The 25,459-nt window shown below is 38.5% G+C and overlaps 1 protein-coding gene across 2 annotated transcripts in view; it reads right to left on the bottom strand.

Annotated features, from left to right (window-relative positions):
- VPS50 (VPS50 subunit of EARP/GARPII complex) overlaps positions 1–23,302 on the bottom strand; it is a 79,853-nt gene extending 56,551 nt beyond the window's left edge. Inside the window, exons 1-9 of one of the 2 annotated variants that reach the window (XM_040549590.1) lie at positions 23,086–23,302; positions 20,998–21,066; positions 12,874–12,996; positions 12,184–12,255; positions 8,855–8,908; positions 6,530–6,600; positions 5,413–5,530; positions 5,295–5,330; positions 2,612–2,694 (exon numbers count right to left, since the gene is read on the bottom strand). In XM_040549590.1, the coding sequence (XP_040405524.1) occupies positions 2,612–2,694; positions 5,295–5,330; positions 5,413–5,530; positions 6,530–6,600; positions 8,855–8,908; positions 12,184–12,255; positions 12,874–12,996; positions 20,998–21,066; positions 23,086–23,118 (659 nt within the window). In that variant the 5' untranslated portion in view covers positions 23,119–23,302. Of the gene's footprint in view, positions 1–2,611; positions 2,695–5,294; positions 5,331–5,412; positions 5,531–6,529; positions 6,601–8,854; positions 8,909–12,183; positions 12,256–12,873; positions 12,997–19,955; positions 20,082–20,997; positions 21,067–23,085 lie in introns of those variants that run through there. The other variant, XM_040549589.1, reaches the window with a different exon arrangement.
- Between the last annotated feature and the right edge of the window lie 2,157 nt (positions 23,303–25,459).

Raw genomic sequence — 25,459 nt, 5'->3', positions numbered from 1 at the left:
GGCAGATGACTGATTTCTATTTATAAACAAAAATGAATCACGTAATGCAAGCATGGAATGCAACACAAGCACTGATCTGCTTCCCTTGGAAGAAGATAATGGAGAACAAAGGTAAAAAATAGAAGTCCAGCCTACTATTTTAAAGGAGGATAAGCAGTCACTCTTAAAACCAAAGAGGTCAGGAAAGCTGCAGTGCTTGTCTCTTCAGACTACACACACAGCAAATTAAAATATATATATACATATACACACACACACACACACACACACACTCCATATAAAGGTTTAAATCCTCTGCTGATTAATAAGAGCTACATCTAACTCCTACTACCTAGCAAGAAAAATCTGAAGGAATGCACTGATTCTTGTCACATGGACAAATGAAAATGATACTGTGAAAATTTCATGGTAAGGTACAGAGGTGATTACCTACAGATCTTTATGAGAGCTAAATATGTTTTAAATGTCAGCGCTTGTCTGACTTCTTGATAAACTGTTTCTACTGTGGTCCCAAACAAAAATGTAAGAGATCTAGCCTAATCCCTGCTAGCAAGATGTTACTCCATACAATACATATTCTTTGGGATTTCAGGAAGTAAAACTGCACAATGATGAAAATATATGCTCTGAGGCTGAGATTTACTGTTAAAAATGTCCTACTCTCACAATCCCAACAAAAATAAGCTCAGAAAAAAAAAACAATCTCAGAATAAAGAAGCAGTCCTGATTTTTCTATCATCATTCTTTCTTTCAAGAAACTGTCTTCCTGGATGCAAGTATATCCTTTTGAGTGCAACAACAAAGTAAATCCTCAAAACTATTTGTCACATATCTTGTCAGTATGCTAACAGATTTAAAATAGTATGATTTTTGCAGTTAAATATTCCAAATGGCAAAAATATGAACTGTTAGTTTAAGTTTAAAATTTTGCTATAGTGAACATAATGCAGTGGAAATTAAAATTGAAACTGCAATAAAAGCTTGAAGTGATTCAGAATTAAACTAAACTTTTTATATAATTTACATAAAACAAAATTTAACTTAAAGAAACTAGGTAAATAACCTGAATCTCAAAAGCACATGTTTTTGCAGATGAGTACTCTGAAGAGCCAAAGAAATCAAGCTGCCTTTTCAAGCTGAATAAATTTTCTTTTCCAAAAGAAGAAAAATGCAGGAGATACACAGAATAGATTAGACGAGCCATAGAGCATCGAAAAGAACAATATACTAAGGAGAACTTCCTGAACAACGAAGACACTATAGATGACACCCAGGTGTGGAAGACTCTATAGAATCCATCTCTCCATCTCTCTCTAGAACATAGAGTCAAGCAGAGCAAAACTTGTTCAGGAGCCATCTTGCATCTTGACAACCTAATTGTGAAGTACTGAGTGAAACCATGAAGCCATTTCTCATTCAAATAAATAATGAATGTTTTTCACTCACCACTATATATGGAAGGGATTCAAAATTTTAAAAGGTTGTGGGTTTTTTGTTTTGTTTTGTTTGTTTTTGTTGTTTTTTTTTTTTGGGGGGGGGAGGTAAAAGAGGGGAGTTGTATCAAGTAATGTAGGCTAATTTTGGCTGTATAGTTGATTTATATCCACGTACAAGTTTTATGGAACTAAAAAGAAAACAAAAACTAGCTTTTCAATGTGATACTTCAAAATAGAGAGAGGCTTATTTCCAGGCAGAATTTCTGACTTCATACACTTTTTAGTTGCATCTTCAGATCCTTAAGCAACCATACCTCAAAAGCAGACCTAAACGGAAATCAAGCATTATGGGTAATTATTCTGAAGTTGCAACAAACCGTGCATTTATAGGACAGAAGGAGGCAAAGTGTATATATTCAGAGATTTTAGTCCTGCTAAGTCAAGGAGCATTCTGTCAGGAGTTCAAACAATGTCAGAATTTTACCTATAAATTTAAAACTCTAAAAATAGCACAAAAAGAAAATCCAGGTAATCTAATGATCTTCTCCATAGATGAAATATCAAAAATCACCTTATTTTTCTCCTTTATTGTCCTACCTGTTATGACTTTGAACTTGACGTTCACCCAATTCTTCTTTTCTTGCATAAAAAGCAATGGAAAACATCAAGTCTTTTTAAGCAAGAAACTGCAGATATGTGAATTAGTTCTGGTTCTGAAAGCAATTTCTCCACGACAGCATGCTACTTTCATCACCAAGAATCAGGGTAAGTTACCCTTCCAAAACCATCTCGCTGAAGGCAAGTAATTCCAGAATATAAGCTTCCCTATTAAAAATTAGCCCAAGTGTGTCTAGGCTGCAGGTTGTAGCACAGTCCTAACTCAGTCTTAGCTGAAACTTTACCCACTAACTTTCTACCACAATTCCAAAACAATGGCACAGACCAGGTGGAGATTATATCGTGTTAAGATTGTGATAACCTAGTAGTAGGGATGGGGACGGGGACACAACAATGCTGAAGATGTTTATGTTTTTATAAATGTCTCAACTTTACTTTTCTAAGGAGAAAATTAAATTTAAATCAAAATTGATCTAGAGAATCAGAATTAATCATCACTGTTTTATACCATTTACAAATACTATCCGGAAGCTGAGATCAGCACAATGTCACCTCACCTTATACAACTGTAGTGTTTGAAAGTGCTGGCAGCTTTCTGGCATTCCAAGCACAGCTGAATAGCTCCTGGATAGTCCTCTTCCTTGGGATAAAACAGAATAGAAAGCTAATTTGACTTTTGAAGCAAAAACCACAACACCCATTTTTACACACTTATGTATAAAGACAAAGAACAAAATACTTCACCTCTTACACCTGTACGGTATCAAGTTGGAGAAAACTATTGAGGGTCTACTGCAGAAATTAATTTGCAAGCAGTTTAGAGTTATAAACAGGCAACATGTTAGCAAGATCCAAAAACACTGCATGTATTACATTATCTTATGCAAATGACTTGTTTGTTTACCCACAGATTCATACAAAACATAGCAGAAAGCTCTTATTACGAAACAAATAACATTTTCCCAGTTAATTTTCAAACCTTTGTTAATACAATACAATCTATTCGTGAGCAGGGGAAGAGGTAAGTTCAGGCACTAGTAAGCTGCAGCCATAACTTACAAAACCAACAAAGAGACAACAGAGACACACCAATATTAAGCACGAATAAACACATTCTATTTACTTTGACGCATTTGATAACTAATTAGTAACGAATTTAAGACAAATGGTTCACAGAAGGCCCCAGGACAAAAAAAAAATACTTTGGGGAGGAAAAAAAATATATATATATAATTTATAAGAAGAATTTCCAATAGACAGAAAAAAAATCAGTCAGAAAGTATATGAAGACGCCAGGACAAAAACAAAACGAAACCACACACAAGAACGTACAACCCCAAGATCTCGTCAACAGTGTCTTGGCTATGATTATTATTTTTGTATCCTATTAGGTATGAGGCCATTAGATGAGTTCCTTTTTCTTGAAGAAAGGAAAATCCCTTTCAGTAGCCAAGAGCTTTCCTTTTTTTCCTAATTACATTCATTATATTACGTGCTTCAGAGGGCTCAAATGCAAAGCTGCTAATGAATTTTCATTGACTGAAGAGCAAAAACACATGGGCAATTTATATTTAGCTATTACCGTAAAGAAGTTTCTCAAATAAAACTGTTTTTAACAGCAGCATTCTAATGTAGATTAAGTTTAGCTATTAAAAAAAAAATGCTTTATCCACTAGATGATGATAAAACAATACACTGGCTTAAAATGATTGCTGCAATTACAGCTCTTTGCGTCTTTCTCCATTGGAAACCTGGCTCCATTAAGTCTACCAGGGCTGTAAAGCAGCAAGTTCCATGCTCTCATCTCCTCATCACAAATTGCAAAGCCTGCTTGAGTAACACATATTACTGATGTATTCCAGATGTGGCTCACCCCTTTCTGTTTCTGTCACTCCTGTTTTAGTTGGGAACCCTGCTTAAATGTTCATCTCTGTATGGCTACTATGTGTATTTTATATATGTGCATATGTATGTGTGTATATATATACACATGTATAAAAGTCATATATTCCAACCTACTAACTTCCTCTCAGAGTAAAGACAGTGAAATAGCTAATACCTGGGATACAGTATTTGGGAGAAGACAGTCAACACAGTTCTAAGACTCCAGTTAGCCAGAAAGAGCAGTTTTAGCAGGTAAATGTTTAAAGATCACTGACAAATCTGACATTAGGGTCTGTGTGCAGATGCAACACCCACACCTCTGTCTCAAGACAACTCCTACCAGCAGTGAAGATCTGATTTCCTGTGCAATACAACACAGCACAGAAATAAATAGCTAATAAAAAGCTAATAAAAACCTAAGCTTATTGAGCAGAAAATAACATTGGTGCAGCCTCAGGTGAATTAATACGTTCTTGCTTGATAAAGAATAACAAAGTGTGAGACAAGGTGTATTACCCAAGATGGAATTAAAGAATCTTAAGAGTTAAAATTAGTAAGATTCAATCTCCAAATTTAGTAACTAGGGATTATCATAATGACATTCTATCCAACCTCAGCTAAAAATAATCAGCAAGCTACCAAGTCAAAATAGTTACACGACATGATCAAAATATATCTGTCAATAAACTCTTCAATGTGACTTTCACACAATTTAAACACCTGAAGACAAGATCTTATTTTTGCCCTGCACAGTACCTACTACATTTTAGGCAATATATATACACACCTTAACAGCAGAATTTTCACCGTCATGGCCTGCGTGCTACAACTTTTTCTACAATTGACTATTAAAAAGTCAAGCCACTAAATAAGGAGGGAAGCTCCACCACTTCAAAATAAAATACTAAGTAGGAAGGCCATATATAAATGTGTAAAATAATATACCAGCAGAAGTACTTTATCCAGACCAGGTATATCAAGAACCAGCTAAACCTCACTTGCTTTTTTAATTCCAAGTACGAAGCTAAAGCCAGAAAAGGAGTATAAGCAGAGGTGTAGGGAGGAGAGTGAAGACAGAACTCTCACTGAACTAACTCAAGCCTAAGTTCTGAAACTAAGTTCTGAAGGATTGAGTCTTTGATAGAAAATACTGCCCTGTCCCCCTCCATAGGGGCTGTCTAATTTGGTATGAAGTATTTCTCACAACATTTAAAACAAGAACAAAAATACTATTTCACAACAACACTCATCATAGCCTGTTCACAAAATGAAGGAAGGAAGGAAGGAACCGACAAAATTAAGATGACTGACAGAAATAGAATAGCTTCAAGATACAATAGTCTGGGAGGGACTTACCTCTAGCATCTCACTTAAGCGTACATCAGTTCTTTGCTAAAAAGAGAAAGAAAACAGTGATAACTACAAAGAAATGAAAAAAGTATTTTGCTATTGACTGAAAAAAATCTTCACATACCAGTGTTTTTATTGTTCTCAGAGACTTTAGCAGTCCAATAAGCAACTGTCGTTTCCTTTGATTTGCAAGAAGTCCCAAACTAGTTTGTGTGAATCCCTCCTTTGCAATATTCAGGTGTCTGTAGAAGTAAACAATGAACACAACAATCTTCCATAATATATAACATAAGGCTTATTTCAAATAAATGCTAGCATGCACATCATCAGACATGCTAGAAAATAAAACTGCAAGCATTGTTAGGGAAATTCTGAGACTGAGATGACAGCGTGTTTTAGTTTAAGACGGCAGGCAGCTAAGCACCACACAGTCATCCACTCTCCCCACCACCTCCCCTAGTGGCACGGGGGAGAGAATTAGGGGGAGGGAAGTAAAAGCTTGTGGGCTGAGATAAAAGTTTAATAAGACAGAAAAGAAAGAGAAATAATAATAATAACAGTAATATATACAAAGCAAGTGATGCACGGTACAATTGCTCACCACCCGCCGACCAGTACCCAGCCCATCCCCAGGCAGTGGTCCCCCCACCCTGGCCAGCCACCCCCCTATTAATTGTTCAGCACAACGCCATGTGGTGTGGGACATCCATTTGGCCAGCCTGGGCCAGCTGTCCTGGCTGTGTCCCCTTCCAGCTTCTGGTGCAACCCCAGCCTCCTTGCTGGCAGGACAGCACGAGAAACTGAAAAGTCCTTGACTTACTTCAGGCACTGCTCTGCAATAACTAAAACATCGGTGTGTTATCAGCATTATTCTCATCCTAAACCCAAAACACAGCACCGTACCAACTTCTAAGAGGAAAATTTACTCTATCTTAGCCAAACCCAGGACACACACCAACAGACTATTTAGAAGGTATGTTATCCCTTCTGCAGAACTTGTCTGTGGATCAGTGGTATATCCCAAAAGGTATCTGTTTAAACAGAACTTCCAATTAACAGTGAAAGTTGGAAGAAAAAAAAAAAAAAAAAGCAACTAGTACGTTTTAGTACATTTACTATTGCTAATTCCACTCAGCACATAAACAGGAAATATTATCAGCAAGCGACCTCCTGGGTTTACAAATGTCTTTTTAAATCCCTTTTTCCCCTTTTCAATTTCTACCATTATTTAAGCAAGATACCTTCTTCCGTTTGCACAAATAACAGCCGCTAATTGAAGACCAGTCTGTAATGATGTAACACGTTCAAGTTCCTACAGAGACAACAGGTTAAATAAACACGCAAGTTAAAGTTCTGCTAGTCTTCGCTGGTAGGTAGCAATTAGGTTTATCTTGAGATGTTATAACTACTTTTTAGAGTTCCTTTATATATTACTTGTTTCATCTTTTTATATATGCTAAACACTGGGTATGTAACATTAAAACAAGCTATCTTTTAAAATACAATTCTCCTTTGAAGAAAGATACTTGAAATACATTTTCATTGCCTTGAGAGCCTCTTCATTTATATACTCCACATGCAGCCTAAGAGTCTGTATATGATTAACAGAATACCCCATAGCATAATAATCAGGGACAGAAATACAGATTAATTTGCATTAATATGCCAAAGGGTAACAAAAACAAAACAAAACAGAAAAAGAAAAACATGTTTCACATACCATTCACACATTTCACATTTTCTTGCTTAGAAACATTTGCATTCTAAAAATTTAATAAATGTCATTTCATAATGAACGCTAATTGTATCCGGTTGAATTTCAGCTGAAAACTCTTCAGCACAAGCAACCTGAATTTAGCTTGATTTTGACTTTGTGAAGTGCCTAGCATAATCTCAACTTCGTCAAAAAAAAATGTTTTTCATGTACATATTCCTTTTGTTAGGAACAGCACTGCAGAACAGCGAGCATTCTCTCCACTCTTAAATTTATTTTTTTAAATACTCCTCATTATTTAAAAAACATATTGAGTGCTTTCCATGGGAAGAAGGAAGATTTTCACTTTGAAAATTAAATTTATTTTGAAGACATGGCAAGTGAAAATAAGTTTAAAATTCAGTTCAGTTTAAGATCATCTCTTGGTCGGTCAGTCAAGAAAGATGTATCACACTCTCTCCAGCTGCTTAACCAAAATAGAATTACAGTAATGGCTCATATGACAATGCTTTCTTCAGGATTCATAAAGTATGACCCATCTTAACCAGGAAGATGCAGAACAACCTCAAACAGATATTCTGAAAGTCTGGAAAACTTCTTAATCTTTTGTATCATCACAGGTGCGTGGCTCTTGGCTCTGAATTATTGACTAACACCAGAATACTACAACCTATAAAGAAGGCCTGGGGCAGTCACTCCCCTCAGCGTGTGTGCAAACGTGCCAGTCCCCCAGACATCAAGATGAGACCAGAAGAAAATAGCTGAAGTGTCAGCAGCCAATGCACAAGACACTAAATTGTGAGCACTGGGAATGGTTAATTCTCCAAAGCTGCTAAGCCAATTTTTTTTGTCCTCTTCAGCAAGGTCCTAGTAGGGTCTTTCCAAGTTGAGGGCCTCTCACATACCTTTGTGATGGCAGACTTCCTTTATTTTGCATATATTTGAGACAGTAAATAGAACTGGCCCAGCGTTTTGCCTTTGAGCTCAGGAAACAAGTACTGATGGACTATCAGGGGAGCACAATAAAAAGGTTCTGCTATGTGAGATGCTGTACACACACAGAATTATCCACCACAGGGTAATTCTCAGACTACTTTCAAAACAATCCTGAGTTTTCCTTCTGCAGTTTTCTCAGTGTCGTTTCCTGATAAATCAGATTTAATTTAAAAAAAAAAAAAGATAAATCAGATAAAACCAGGCTGAGCTGACCACATGTATAGGGACATTATTAAAAGCAAATGGGTAGAAAAAAAAAACACCTCTTCAGAGAATCATTATGATAGCTGTTCTTCCAATTATGTTCTGGGAGGGAGGAGAGAGAAGCAGAATGTTGGCATGGCAGTAGCAAAAGCAATTCCACTTCATTTTGCTCTCGGAGGTCCTTGACATGTTAAGACTCCATTTCCAGCTCAGCATTCTGATGCTTTCCTCTCATGATTGACTGAGATCAGCAGAAGATTTCTGGTTAAGTTCTCTTAAAAAAGGTTATTGCTGTTTGCTCTTGCGTATAAAAATCTGAAACCATTCCTAAACACAAGTGCTCGAAAAGCTCCTCTTCGAGTCCATTACAGGTACTGGTCAAGCATGTGAATTCATGTTTTCAGAAAACCATCTTAATAAAGTCATATGTAGAAGCATTTAGCATCCTAAAGAGCCCCAGGTTAAACACCCTTCATTCACCCTTTAGAGATACAGGTTTAGCTGGATCCAGGTTTAGCTAGAACAACTACTTCCAGCCAAGCACTAGCATCTCTTCTAACCAATTACTGTATTTAATCCCAACTGAAACAAGAGCAGTATTATAAGGGGACAAATTTGAGTGGTTTACTGTTAAAAAAGACACTAGTCTTACCTCAACATATGCAGGCTGTTTTTCAAGAATCAAGTCTGCAACTTTCTTAGATACCTTAAAAACAAGAATACCAGAAGTGATACACAGCAATCTCAATAAAGAAGCCAGTCTCTATACTGAAGTTCTACAGTGACTTTGTGATTCTGTCACTCCTGTAGTTTTCGAACTTATTAATAAATATGCCAGCCATAACAAGTTAAAAACCCTAGAAATCACATGGATCATGAAAGAAAAATGTTTATTTACAATTTCTCTAGGAATGAATGACCATTTTAAATTAATCTTACTTCTCTGCTCGTTAAAGAAGATGCTAGAATAAAAAACAATAAAATACGTACTACAATGCTTACATTCTGTTTATGCTACTGCTAGAGCAGAAACTTAAGTTAACCATCTACCACGGGGATCTAAGAAACTCATGATGACGCTTACCTTTCAGACAGATACCATATTAAATAAAATCCATGCCAAAACGAATATTCACCCTGTGCACATTACACCATTTCTTTAGCTCTCAGAACATGCATATTTTAAAACTTTCTCCATCGTTCTGAACTAACAGTAAGTGGAACGCTCCTGAGGGCTCCTGCCTGTACTGAATGTAAGAATGAGCATTGTTGCTTTGATCAGGCTCTTGTGCACACACAAAATAGAAAGAAAAAAAGAGAAAAAAGAAAGAAAGAAATCCAACATTAACAGTCATATGAACGCAAGCTTGAAAACAGTTTTGTAGGTTTTGGTTGCTTGTTTATTTTTCAGCAAGGTACTACAGACATTTAAGAAGAAACAGTTTCAAACATGACAAAACGTTATTGGTATTGCTCTATATTCTTCACAGGGACCAACACTTCCAGAAATGAAAATTAAGTAAACTGGCTGTGACTGTCAGCCAGCCCCAATGCACTTGTAGGAAAGAGTGATGAGGGGGTTTTTTTGTTTTCTTTGGTTGGTTTGTTTTACACACTGCAGGTTTGTAACTGCTTATTCAAATGCCAGTATGACATTGGGATCTTCAAATACAGCATCCCTGTAACACTCACAATGGCTCCACTAGTTCAGTTCCCATCCTTTGGAAGAGCACCTGCATGCAAATGGTCTTCAAAGGACTCTGATATTACAGCTTTCTTTTGCAGGACAGCAAAAGAACTGCTCCTTGTGAGGTAGGAGCGCAGGAAAGGATGTTACGAAGCCAAAAGCTACACAAGTCTACACGACCTTGGGGCTCTCAGGAAGCTTTGCTCTATACACAGTCTATATCCTATAAAAATTTTCACTTCTTCTTTTCAATCTCTTCTTCCGTTTAGCCTTGTATATGTGAAAACTTTACAAGAGGCATATACTTGTTAGCCATTCACGCCTCTAGCACAAATCTAACAGCTTGATTCTTTACTGTTAAAGGGATTCATTAAGCAGTACACATGAATAAGAGACGGGCATTTCATTTTCACTTTTCACTATTTTTGTTGTCGCTTTGCAAGTTCTTGATTACCTAATACCAATAAAAACCTAAACACTGTCAACCATCTGCCACAGCCATTTTTGTTGTTTGCTTGAACTTACTGATAGTACTTTTCTGAGCTTACAAGCAATTCTCTTCTCTTTCTTTTGAAGGAACCATCATAAACAGGTTATTACATTCATTTCCATATTGTCCCCCTGCTTTTGGCAGCTTCTATACTGCTGTGCTGATGTACCTTTTAACTCTTAACCTTTGTAATCTAGAAATGCAGCCACTAGCAATGAATGTGGCTGCTGAAAGTAGCTGCAATTATCAATGCATGCAAACTGCAATGTTTTTTGAGGGGACCAGAAAACAATTTTTCTTCCTAGCCACATCAGGAAAAAGTATTTTGTATCCTGAAGGAAAAAAAAAATACAGCTGTGTATATCAGGCTATTAATTAAAAAAGCCAAACAGATGTACAGGAAAAAAGCCTCCTAATTCAAATTATTTGTACCCAGATGACTACTCAAATTAAAGCTATCATGACACACATATTAAATAAGTATTGAGTGGCTCAATGGAATTGAAAATTGTAATGGAATGGAGAAACTACAGAAAACACGGAGCCTATAGTGAAACAAAGACATAACCAAAATCAGTAGTGCAAAAGCAGACAGTAACAGCCAGTGAGAAGTGGAAGATCAGAGCTCTACTACAAATAATTCATTGTCATTTGAGTATTTTGTGCTATAGGAAAAAAGTTGGAATTCTCTCTAAATCACTGTCGTAAATTCCTATGTCAGCCATAGATTCAGCCACTGAACTGAAAAATACAGTATTTATTCTATTTCAAAAGCAGACTTCTTGAGTACTGTATCTAATAGTATAGAAAGACACATATGGGCTGTATTTCCTGGGAAATATGCTCAGTTCTCTCCTCTATTATTTGTCAGCTACATGTACTTTCCAGTTCACGTCTCAGAAGCAGCCATGCACTGAAACTACTCCCATGCTGTTTCCCACTGTGCATACAGAATGGCCAAGACATTGATAACAGGTATTGGGATTATTCAGCATATCCCTATGAAGTTGTCTCTCAGCCTTGAGTGTATTTCCTTGCTAAAATAGGTCACCACCAGATGTCTTAAGCTCATCACCTCTTGGTAATGAGCATAGAATTTTCATTTGCCCAACTTCTCACTAATAGCTCACAAAATTTCATAGGTTTATTCTGGGAAAAAACCATTAGGCCAAAAGAACTTGTTCTTTGTGTCTTGTTAGTGGTTCAATATTTTCTGACGTACATTTCATCCGTTTAAAGATGTGAGTTAGGATTAATACTGTTATTTGCAGGTACTCTCCAAATGCCAGCTAATACATTCATTTCCTGTTCATCTTTCAGAGCAAAAAATCAGTATTTACTGTATTAAAAAAAGCCTGAAAAGTAACAAATACCTTTCAGGAGCTGCAGCTCTGATTCCCCATAAATTACAGTTGTTACTCATTATTTCATTTCATAATAAGTATATAGCAGTACTCACTAGAAACACTTGGGGACAACTGAAACAAATAAATCAGCAAATGAAAAGTAAGGTAAAAATATGGTAAAAAATACGGACTCTAAAGAAAGAGGTTGGTTTTTATTTTATGTTTTATTTTATGTTCTACATTGCCAAAAGTCTCTCAAAAAAGGGACTCTACAGCACTATTAAGTGCTGTGTTGAATATTTATTTCTTCCAATATGTTGGAAAAACTGAACTAAAAATAAAGTTTATAAAGAAACAACCCATTTGATCCTTATTACAATACTTTTGTATTTTCACTTCAACCAACAGTTATAGACAACATAAAAAACTCTGACTGTATACTAAACACCTTTACTTACAGCAGCTTGTTGTTGTTTTAATTTATCTCTGTACTCTTCCAGTTCTTGAAGACTAAGTACTGGAGGAAGCCTCTGAATGTGAACAACAAATAAAATTCAGTGAGAAATTAAAGTACATAAAATACATATGCAGTATTAACTAACCAATCAGTTTAATTAAAGAAACATTCTTACTGCTTCTGCAATCTAATTTGTATTCAAATAACGGATACTGAAATTAATCAGTGTTAAAAAGCATAATATCAATTTCCTCAAAGTTACCCCATTTTAAGACTTATATGTAACATACACAAGCCCCTAGTCATTGAAACTACTCATTTCTCAGTCTATTAATTCCATCTGTTTAAAAAAATACCCAAAATACAGAATAGACATTTTTTCCTCCAACTATTTGGACTTTCCCATAGTAGTTTAAAGTTCTAAGTACGTGTTAGCAGATCAGGCCTGATATTAATTCTATCCCATTGAAAGAAGAGACTCCATACTAATACCATAGGTTGGAAGCTCCATACAACTGCAAGAAGATTTTGGTATGGGGAGGGGCAACAAAAAAAACAAAGCAAAATCCACACTGTTTTGCATTAATTCAGGATACAAGAAACAAACAAAAAATGGATCATTGAAAGAAGCTGACTTTTGACCTTCATGTTTGGTTACATTACTGCCTTTTCTTTTATAATGACAACTTACCTCTAATTCATACTTCACAATATCAAAGGAATCATTGGAAAAATAAACTTCTTCAATACTATTAATTATTTCTTGCTGAGCTTGAGGATCAGTTGGTTCTTCCCGTGATTCTCTGAGCTCCTCCTTCACAAAACAAAAAAGGTGGATTTCCATGACACAATATCACATCCTAGAAGGAACAATGCTTACCAAAACAAGTATTTTTTGAAAGTCATTAAGAACTTCAGTACAAGAAGCAATAATTTCTTGAGAATAGAAAGATCTGTACACTCCAGCTTGTATTTCTCATTACGAACAGCAAGACAGTCAAAACTTTTCAAAGAACGGTGCAAGCTTCATTGTCACAGATTACCTAAACATTTCTTCCTCAATATTTGTTTGTGGCATAAACGCATGCTGAGTCCGCAGTTTTTCTCCTGAAGCTTAGCATACTGTAGAATTTTTCATAAAAAGAAAAGTAAAAACTAAAATCTGATTTATTTTTTAACATGAAGAACTATTTTTGTAAACCTAGGGTAGACAGTGTCACTACGAATGTGTAACTATTCAATTTAGCTCTCCGAATTCACTTTGGCAACTTTGATAAAAGACATGCCATTAAACACTTGACTTTTTTATAGGCAAAACCATAACAGATCTGCTTTCTTTGCACAATATTAACACATTACAGATTTTTCTCCAGCTAGTGGGGTGGTCTAAACAGACAGGCACCAACAGCTTTGTAACAGTTAATATTCAAGATGTGCATTCTCCTCCCTCCTGGCACAATCTCATGTGGAAGAACCCAGCTGTGCCCACTCGTCACCACAAACTGAGGACTGAGTCTGAACCTCTCATCCTCCCATACTGGATTTTTCAACTAATATTTGAAGTGGGCTGTTCCCACTGAAAGAATGAAAAACTTTTATTAGAGATTCAAAAGGGAAAAATGCAGGGTAGAAGGAAGGGAGGGAAGGAAATTCAAGATATAGCTCTGATATTATTTGATATTAGAATTTAACCCTGACAAAGTGGTCCAGCAGACTGAAGTATCCCATCAAGACCCCAAGCCTCTGACACAAGTTGCTACAGTGGGACAAGGTGCCCATATTTTCATCTCCAAAAACTCAAGAGCTTATTTCACCAGCCAAAGGCAGCAGATTTGAGATTAATTTACCGAACAATCACAAACTTCCTCATTTTGTACGTCACTCGGTAACATCAAAGCACGTACGTTACAAGGAAAAGCGAGATTTCACCCACACAGCAAGGTGCTGTTTTTCCTACACAAATAAATGCAACCAAGGTGCGACACGCGAACAATTTCCTAAAGCATCAAAAAGAGCCGCTGCTCCTCTAAAACAACCTTCACGGGGGAAAAAAACGGCCCCAAACCAGCTGCCACCGAGAAAACAGGCTGCCAAGGGGGGCCCCGGGCTGGCACGGCGGAGGCCAGGGCAGAGGCCTCCCCGCGGTGCTCGAGCGCCACCCGGGGGGGCGGTGGCAGCGGCCTCCATCTTCTTGGGAGGCCGCGCCAGGGCGGGAAGGCCTGAGGGGAACGGGGCATCCCGACAGCTCCAGTTCACCTCACCCCCTTCAGCCTCACTGAGGGCACGTGAAACAGAGACCGGGCTGTAGGACTGAGAAGGAATAGGTTCTTGAAAGAGGCTCCGGGGGGTATTTTTCATTTGTTTAATCTGTGATTTTGAAGCTTCCATCACATGAGGGCGCATGAATCAGCAGATGATGCTCGCATTCAGATTCAGTGGCAGGCTGCTCTTGCAACAGTTTCACTAACAAAACAACTATCTGTCATCTAACTATATGTGTTCCTGTCCTTTACAACAAACAAAGTGTGTTTCCTGCTGGGCTTCCTAACAAATGGCAGCTTTATGCTGAACACAGAGCCCCTCTTTAAATTAGCTTAACATTTTACAGTACACTGAGCTTTATCTATAAGAAACTAAAAATAAAAAATATCCAAGACAGGGTCAGCTTAATTTGTCCAGTGAACCACCGCAAATGGAATCACCTAATTTATCACCCGCATGTTTGGCTATTTGGCTATAAGTTCCTGGTATGGTCATTTGTTCTAAAAAAAAAAAAAAAAAAAAAAAAAAGGAAAATAAAATAAAATAAATGCAAGAAAGATTTCGAACAATCTGAATTTCTTGATGATGTATATCTTGTCATGCTGGTGAAATATGTCAATGCCTTAAGTCAGTGGTGACTGATATCCCCTAAACATACATTAAGAAGGCCACCACGGACACATACTTCTAAATTTAGAGGCACTTATTAATAAATTAGGAGGACTGTTTTAATATGAATGTTTTAATGAAGCCTAATCAATAACCTTTTTATCTTTGTAGAATAACATATTTTTCAGCACAAAAATAACGCTGAGGTTGGCGCGGCTACAAAAATTACTCAGAAACCATCTTCTCCTGTCTCAAAAAAAAACATTTATCTCAGTGTTTCTCACAAAAACACTACCTGAGGAAATATTTATTAAATGGACAGGCTTTTTCTTTATTTTGTTCATTCTTTCTAGAAGAACAGTCAGTCCAGAGAGAATGACTCTCCAGAATAAACTTAAGCTCCCATATAAATTACACCAGACTTTATGCCATGGTAAATTGCAGCTTCCAGTCCATTATGCTCCACTGGTTTCAAACAACTAACAGGCTCAAGGCCAGTCTTTTCACTCACCACTGAAGGAAGCAAAAATCCTTGCCTAGTTTGCTGATATTCAGTTTTCCTCATCCCTTCAGTCAGGGATACAAAAAAGCTTACAATATGAAGCCCATTGTTTCAAGGGCCTCAGTGAAGGCCAAATTTAGCACTGTGGAGGTAGTATTTGCACACTGTGTACAGACACAGAGAGAAGCTTTATTGAATTCCTCAAGGCAGTTTTATACCTCAAAAATTTTATAACTCAAAACTATTGCCACTGAAAAATCTGCCTTAAAAAAAATAGTTTTAAAAAATCAACATTAAAAAATGTTTACCAGTAAGTTAATTTGTAAATTCAGAAGTTCAAGAAGTATTCTGAATAGAAAAACCTACTTTTTTGAAATTTGGGATGGGAAAATCATGTGATGATGACCGTGCTGAGAACTTCACCACTGCTAAACAAATCAGATACAAAGGAGATCAGAAAGAGTGACACATCAGCAAGGTGAACCCCAAAGTACTCCATTTCAGTCCAACTGCCCAGATTAATGCATACATTCAGCAGTAGGAACTCTCCAACCAATAACCAGCCAACATAACATCTAAGATGCCATTTCAAGTACTCATGTTTCCAAAGTTTTGCTCAGCAAGACACTTTACCTACTTAAAGTTTGCATCATTTGTGGTGATGTGCAAATGTGACTTTTTTTTTTTCCTTTCCATGGTGTTTTGGACCATGCTTTCATTGAAAGACAATTTAACCTGTCAAACATGCTTCCTTGCAGGCCATGATTAGCGCTACCCTAAGGATCAGGTCTCTCTTACACAATGCCACCTAAACAGATCAGTGAAAGACAGTTTCTGGGCAGACAACAGAAACAAAGAACTGTCTGTCTAACAGCTTACAAATTTGAAGAAACCGTTGCTAAATAAAAGTATTTGCATCCACAAACTTCTCACATTGTTTTGCCTTCCTGGTGTATGGAAATAGAAGTTTATGGGTCCAGGAGCCTACAGCAATTACTTGAACTGTATTTCAGAAGAGTCACTTCATTGCAGACTCTTCTGAGAAGCAGTTCAGGAAGTTTTAGATGACTTACCCAGCTATTTCCCTGTGTGTCATACTCCCACTCTCTCTTTTGTTCTACGCTGCCTGCAACACGAAAAACAACATTGCTACTGAAGCATTACTGGTACAAAGTTGAAGCAAACACCTTCTGCATTCCACTAACAATCAACCAAAAGACTTGGGAAGCGGACACCGAGAAATGTTCATGATCAAGACAGTGTTAATAGAAACTGCTTAGAGACAGAAAAATCTAAAAAGTTTCTAACCTAATCAGAAGCTGAAGGTCAGCAATAGCTGATACACCTCTATATGGAGAGCCAGGGGTCAAGTCTGCCTGGTACTCATTTGGACACAGCCTCCCTACCTCTGTCATGAGCCAAAAGAACACCAATGAACATGCTGTCAGTTTCCACCCCTCCGTTCTGAACTTGGATAACACCTGTGTTAAGAGGAAAGCTCATCCCAGACTCTAGGATGAGGGCACTGCTTGACTTCTTATATATTACATATATATATATATATATATATATATATAACTTATAATATAAGTAGATATGTTTGCATACCTCTCTAATAATGTATGTGTAATTATATATGTATATAAACCCACCTCAAGATAAAACATTTATTAGCTAATCCACACGGAATGAAGTCCCACAGGGAAGTCTGTGGCGGTCCCTCGTCTTTCACATGAAACGTCCAGAACATTCTTTTCATCCTTCATTCTTCAACATGCATACAGAGTACTTATTAAAAAACCTTCTCTCTACCAAAACACATGACACTGTGGAAACAATTCTCCTGATAGGCAGAGAATAACAAAGCCTGACCAGACATTAGTCACACCACTTAATGCACGCAGCTATTGTTGGGGAAATGGAAGCCCACAACAGACTAAGAAATTCACGCTTCTATATCTATTGGAAAAGCATTAAAAATAATCTTCCAGTATTGTTTTCCACCATAAGCCACAAAGCCAACTAATTTCTATGTATTGCATATGAGCCTATTATCATCAAGATAAAAATAACCTAATTCAAAATCATCTCATTATTAACCCTACACACTTGAATTGAAGTGTACAAAATACCTCTCTTAACCTTTTGTGACAGAATCTACTAAACAGAATTGTTATCAGCCTGGGGAAGAACAAAGCTGACAATCACAGAATGGTTCAAAAATCAGTACTGCAGTTCTATACGTTCCTTAATGCACACCATTTTCAACAACCAAAACACTGATATGCCAAGAATTACAGTTCCCCAGGACAATCACGATCCAGATGAAGTAAGGTATCTCAACCCAAAGAAGACATGAAATCATTCTGCAGGCTACTCTTTCTTCTAGAAATTTTGCCTTTCAGTTCATATTTACCTTACCTACAAACTCCATCACTGACTTAAACGACTATACGTTTATTTCTCTGTGTTACCGAGTTGGTAGTATGATTCTGTATTACAACAGAAAGTAAAGCAAGTTAGCTGGTGATTTGTCTTCATATGATGCAAGCAGACTGGAATTTTTCAAGACAGTTGCAGAACCTATTGGGAGTAATGGGCAATGTGAGTGCATACACTCAGGGGTATTCAGTAAAATACAGATGGTAAATCATTTCATTGTTTGGAAAAAAAAAAAAAAGGATCAAAAGAAAATACAAAATTGAGGAGCACAGTCTCCACTTTCACATGCTTACCAGCAAGCCACCGGTCAGCAAGTAACTTTCAGATATCAAAACCCAGGAGAATTTTGCTGGCTTTTCCCCGAGGGGATGCAACATCAATGTACTCCTTTCCCTATTCTCTGTATTCTCCATTTGACTTTCAATTTAGTCTGACAGTTTCCATTTCAAAGATACGCTTTTGTCCCTAGAGTTACCATTATCTATCAATGGTTTGTGCTCTTTTGAATAATTCATGCTGACTCTGCAGTCCTTTATTCCGTACACCTTTCTACAACATTAACTTAGCATTTGAAACTTTGAGCAACACTTGTCCTAAATCAGTCTGGGGATTGCACTTTGACTATGGAAGTGTGATGATGAAAGTGTAGCAACATAACCATTCTATAGTCAAAACAGTATTTGGCTTGCGAGCTTGAGACTTCTGTTATTCGAGATATGAACAAAAAACGTTATTAAAATGTGGCAGCAGAGAACAACATGTGTTTTCAAAAAGCAGCCTGCAATATTATGGTTAATACTATGGTTTTACTCATTGCCTTTAAAAACCTGCACTTCTTTTCATTGCCTTTACTTTTGCACTCAAAAATGAATTCCCTTCACCAAACTTGTCCATTTGTATAAAATTATTGAGAGGGATTAGCTTATATCCAGCAAAGCTACTTGAACCTGTAATTACATTATTCTGATTTGTGACATCAGTACATTGCTATGACATTGAATATAGTTTCAGTTCAAAACAACACCTATATCCAAGGGCTCAATGACTTTCAACTTCTGCTCAGTACTGAAACCTGATCTCCTTGATGGTTACTCATACCATAAACACAGACAAAATCTTCCCCTCCTCACTACCCAGAATTCCTGTTTTCAGGAAAGGGTATCAGGATCGATGCCCACAGTCCAGAAGACATATTACAGTGTCTCACCTGATGCCTTACCATTTGGAAAGTAAAATCATACAATAAAGGTTTTAGCGAAGTTAAGGAGGGATAGCAATATTAATCCTTCCTCTTAAAAGGAAAGGGATGGAAGTAAAGTTACCGTGATATATGGCCTTGGACCATAGCCAGGATAAACTGATGAAAACACAGTAATTTTACTCAATATTCACCTTCTAATGTTTTTATCAGATAAATAGCTACCTGTACGAGAGATTCACTGAATATACCTTGTTGAGAAGGAAAAAGCTAACACAGCTAACATAAGAATCTCAGAATATTCAGATTCATAATCTGAATATTCAGAATATATATTCTTAATATAGCAGTTATTTTTAAAACCACTCACCTAAAACATTTTGAAAGGGAACGAGTGTTAGAAGAATGAAAAACTATAAAAGCTTCATACTCATGGCACAGAAGAGAATAATACTCTAATTTTATCAGCTTTGAAAAAAATCAGGTGATGAGTTCTAATGTTGAGTAGTCTTGCCTTTTCAGCACAGAATTCCTAATTTTCAGGAGATTCTGCAGAACAGTTGCTGATAGTGTTCTCATGTTACAAAGGGTTGACAGCATACAACTGCCAGAACTCTTCCAAAAATTAACAAAAAAATTGCAAATTGAGAGGTATTTGTTTTCCCATTGTTATTGATACAAAGTGTAGGCTTACCAGACACATAACATCAAACCACTATAGAGCAGAGAGCCAACCAAGATATCCTGCATCTATTTTTACCTGGAGAGTCAACTTGGCAGAAAAGGCTATTTGAAATTGGATGCCCAGTGGGTGGCAGGAATTTGCAGTTTTGAAATCTGAGCCATGGAGATGTGACAGTTCTTTCAACATCACTGCAACTGAATACTTTGAGTCTTTGAAATCAATATATTGGCCACTGTTTAACAGAATATTATGTACCAATTTAGAGATTGTTATTTGATTTTTTTAAACATGGAATAACATTGATTTTCTTGTCTGCCTTAGCACAGGCATCATATTACAATGTACTTATGTAGAGACAGAAAGACACGGGATTTTTAAATGGTAAAATAAGGCATTGAAATTCAGTTGAAGTCAGTAACTTAAATAATTCATTGGTTAAAAGCAAGGTCCAAATTAGGGGAAGAGAATAAGTATCATCCACAGTAAGTCTTGCAAATCATCTAGCAGTCAAATATTGTAACAAGTTCTCCCTCATACACAGATTACTCAGCATGAGCTGTGAGACGAGAGAGAGATGACATCATCTGAATAGTGAGACAAATAAAAATGATTGTTATTATTCCAAAGCTATAACATTTAAAGTAGAATATGAAGTTAATTACATATGCTGAAGATGAAAAACGTGAAATTCTGAAATACGCTTATGGCAGCAAAAGCATGCAAAGACTGAATATCAAGACTAGAACTATGCAGGCTACCCTTATATCATGTACTTTCCTAAGTGACAAAAAGCACTTCCTTCCCTTCTTCCCCCTCCACCCTGATATCAGCAGGAAACCTAAAAATATTGAGATCAACATCCAGGGACAACTTCAAAGTTCCAAGAAAGAAATTTTAATGCGCCCTCATTTTGACTCGATGCACTGTTTTGCCTCAAAATTCTAATTCTTTCATAAAAATATTTCAGATAGGAAATATTTCAGGAGGAAATAAAGCCATCAAAAACAACAGCAGCAAATCCGTTGTTGGGACCAAAAAACACAAAAAAAGCTCTGTCATCTAAATATAAAATGAAAAATTAAAACTGAAGGGGGTGGGAAGAGGTCATGTATCATACCTTACTAGGAATCCGTAAGTTTTCAATAGGACTGAGGTCATGGACACTCTCCTGAGGACTTCTTAGACCCTTTAAAAGAATTTTAAGTCAGTTAATGTTGATTACTTTACATATCTTGCAATCAAATTGCCCGAGTCTTACCTGTTGTTGAGGAAAAAAAAAACTACAAGTCCTTTAATAAATTACACTGACATAAGTCTGGAAGACTAAGCCCTTATTCTATAAAACCTTGAGGCCACTGGTATATAAATTATTCCTCAAACATCTATGCACTTCCAGCTTTATGCTGCAGTAAGTACCTTTTTAAGAGAGTTCGCTAATATCCTCTTAGCAAAGTCCACTTATATCCTCCTGCCAACTTCCAGATGTTTAAAAATGCAAATGTGTCGAAAAAATGTTTTTGTTCCACAAACTTAATGGTTTCATGCAATCAAATAACCAAATTCAAGGTAAGGGCTACCTACCCTACTCCATAGCTATAATATTTTTGGATGTTGGAAGATTTCTTAATTTACCATATAAAACTATTAGGACTCATTTTCCGTATGCATAACTAAGCTGAAAAAAGATACATAACCGACATTAGCTCTTTATATTATTATTTAAAACCCACGAAGCCACATAAATAGAATACACTCTATTAGACAAGCTTCATACAGGAAGCATCAAATAACCAGATGAGTATGTGTTTGTTCAATATGCAACGCATTTTATGAAGCAGTATCACAGAACATGTTTCTTAGCACATTCTCTGCTATCTTTCTAAGCAGAAGTGAACTTAAAAATTCAAGTTTCAGATGTGGTTCTGACTCTACCCTTTTCCTTGAGACCCCAGGCAGTTCACATGAGCCCCGAGTCATAGTCAGATTTCCCTCAAATTCTCCCCGTTTGACACCGATGACACTGTTTCTAAGCCCCTTTCATGCCCTGGGTACCAATGCTTTCCCTGAAACGAAAGGAGCTATGCAATTACTACATGAGCTTACAATGAAAAAAGTGTGCATTTATCCTCTGACACTGATACAGTGTTTTACAAGTTCATCACATGAATGGTCACTACGTCACTTCACAGTTGTTTCATCTTCCCCATATGCAAAACCTCTTCATTCTGGTTTTGGTTCTCTTGGGCACGGTTTGAAAACACCCTCCCTTCCCAGTTACTACCCCCAAAGGTTGCAAATCCGAAATTCAAGGTAACAAACAACCCAAAGCAACTGTCGCGGCTTCTCCTACTGGACATGAAATCTTCCACAACCACCTCAAAACTTTGCATTGAAGGCAGCTTATTTCCATCAGCAGTAAAAAGTTGCACTTATTGAATGCTGAGTGAACCTTAATCCCTCCCAAAGGTTGAGAATTGCCTAAATTGTATTATTTTCAGACCACACCGTTTCCTCACCGGGTGGGTTTCCAACAGCTCCCGTTAAGCGGGCTGAGAGCTGCTCGCTCACCGCTGGGCTGACTCCTGACAATAGAGGACCTACAACGTAAAAGAAGACTCTAAAATGTACCCCAGCCAAAATCTCATTATCCATCTATGGCAATGTAATGGTACAGGGCCCAAAACGGTATTTGGGGAATTCGGCTTCCGTGCCGATCTCCATTTTAAACCCTGCCTCCTGTCTATGCTCTGTGGACAGCGTTGAGAACCAAAGTTCAGTTCCTGGCTCTCCCACCGCTTCCTACAACCACCTGGGGCATGTGATGAGCCGGCGGGTGACACTTCAGCAGTTTTTAAGCTCTGAAATCCAGGCACACGGCAAACAGGCTTCGCTTAACGACGCTCCGCGCATCTGAGCGACCTGGACACTCCCCTGTGCAAGGCTCGGCACCTCGGCAGGGCTGGCCCCGAGGAGAGCACCCCGACACAACCCTCGGGACGGCTGCTCGCAGGGCACAGCAGCCTGACAGAAACACGCTCAGGCTGTGCCTACACACACGCACACCCCGGCACCTTCCTTCCGACCAGGCACATTTAATGCCACACACGGCCATATTACAGTGCCACGGCCCGGCGCCCCTACAACCACGCCTCAAGCAGGGCACTTCACCACACAGCCGCCCCCCGCCCGGCCCCGCTGCGCTCACCTGCCGGGCCATCAGCGACTTGATCTTCTGCATGGCGCCGCCCCGCAGGCGGCCGCAGCCCCGCACCGCAGCAGCCCCGCACCGCAGCAGGCTCACGGCGGAGCCATGTTGGGCGCCACCTGACCGCGCCCGCCCGCTGCTCCCTGGGACCTGCAGTCCTCGGGCGGCGGAGCCGGGCTCGGCCCTGGGCAGGGCGGGGGCCGTCAAACTACAAGTCCCGTCAGAGCCACGGCACGGCCGGGACGGGAGGGAGGGAGGGAGCGGAGCCAAGGGCGGAGCGCGGCTCTGAGGGAGCGGCCGCCGGGGGGGGCGCCTTAGCTGGGCGGGTGGGGTGCCCGGGGGGACGGCTCTCGGCGGGCAGCCGCGGCGTGGAGCTGCCCCTCGATGTCAGGCGGCGCTGTGGCCGTGGGAGCCGCTCTGCCGAGCCCAGCTCGGGGGTTTGAGGCGGTGGCTGGGGGAAGCAGCGCTCAAGGGGCTGCGCGAAGGGTCGCCAAAATGCGATGTGTGCCTGGAGCCCTTCTCCACCCCCGTCCCTGACTAACGCTATCCCTCGGAACCCGTGGGGGTTACCTGCCGGGCGAAATGCCCCTCTGGGGTTCGGAGGATACACTGTAAACTTAACGTCGGCCTATTTAGGCCTTGAAATCAATTCTCTGAGAGGACAGAATGAGGCACTGTCTAAAAGGACAGGCTAGCAAATCCACTTAGACAATTGCAGCTTTCTGTTTGCCTCAGATCGTCTCAGACGTTATGCAGAGACAAGTGCATCAGGCCTGCTCTGGCCATGATGCAGTTTTGCATGGCCAAAACAGGCCTGTGTGTCTCTGTACTTAGTTGAGATATATAGAACAAATTAACTGAGATATACAGAACAAATTAAAAAAAAAAAAAAATTACTTTAAAATCTATTTTATATTGGTATTCAAAAAGGTAAAATCTATAATCCTTGCTTAACTGAAGATGACACACTCAATAATTATGCTACCAGTAAGCACAGTGACATACTAATAGCTGCAGAAAGCAGCTATATAGACATAGCTGCAGAAAAGACTGCTCTTCCTTTTGGGGGTACTGGAGTCTGCACACAGACCACCTCAACATACATTTCTTACTCCCTGTATTTACCCCCCCACCTGTCCGACGGCAGAGTATGTCAGGTAAAAGCGGGTGTGCTGCTCTGCCAGAACTGACAGAGCCATGGAGTGAACTTTGCCACCCTTTCCAGCCTTGTCTGGCAAGAATTCTTTAGTTCTGGCTACCTTTCAGAATATCATCCATAATTATTCTTGTAGAAGGTCCTTAAGAAGCTTAGCCCACATCAAAATTATTTCTTAGTAATAACTAAAATTAGCAGAAATACTCAAAGTATTCAGGATGTTACAGCTACAAATAAAGTTGCTTTCATGCAGTTTTAATGGTCTTTTATTAAAAAGAAATGAGTGAGGTTTGATTTACATTAAGTCTCAATGACATTTAACAACCAGCACAAACCAGAGTTTTATGCGAAAATTATGTATGGTTTTAGCTTCCATTTTATTAGTGTTTTATTAGTGTGAGTTATTTAGTGTAAAAAAGTGCAGCATATTAATGACATCAGGAGTATAAACAAATGACATCAAGAGTATAAACAAATGCTGGAATAAGGGCGGACACTTACTTGAAAAATATAACTATGCTAGTCTGTTGGGGGTTTTGTTTGCTTGTTTTAATTTTCGTTGCCCACATAGGACCGTAGGACATTTAGAACACTAACACAGATTTTATCCCAGTGGGAAGGCTCCCATTCACTTTGGTTAGAAATTAGCTGGAACATACGACCAATATTTTATTACATGTTGAAATCGAGTAATCATTTCTAACTAGGGTTTTATAAAAGGTTGCAATCTGATATATCTAGACTACAGTTAAGTGGATTAAACAGGTTTCAAACAACAGCATTCAGGAGGGGCAGGGCGGTGGGCACTTGAAGCCCTTGGGAATATGCACAAGATTCTCTTAATCTACAGGCTTCTGTCAGGTGATGACGTTATTTCTGTGGGACCACTCTACTATGCTTTTGATAACCTGAAATAACCCTCGTGTCTCTTAAATTTGATTATATGGAGCTGCTAAAAATTCTGGAAGGATCTGGGTGTTTTCACCTCCCTTTAACAGAAGTATAAATTGAGTGTTCAGTCCTGCGGTTGGAGGCTTAGCACCTTGCAGGCCCCCTGCTCGTAAGACCAGCACAGGCACGCAGTGTGAAAAGGAGAAGCAATCCCTTGCTACGCGTCTCTCCTTCATAAGGCAGGGTACAGACAAGCCTAGTATTTATTAATCCATAACAGCCTAAGTATTGTATAGGGAAAACTTAAAGTGTGTTTTCTATGGATAA

This window comes from Cygnus olor, chromosome 2, assembly GCF_009769625.2.
Source record: "Cygnus olor isolate bCygOlo1 chromosome 2, bCygOlo1.pri.v2, whole genome shotgun sequence".
Lineage (NCBI taxonomy): Eukaryota > Metazoa > Chordata > Aves > Anseriformes > Anatidae > Cygnus > Cygnus olor.
The sequence above is the reverse complement of the archived record's forward strand: the minus strand, read 5'-3'. Positions and strand labels throughout refer to the sequence as shown.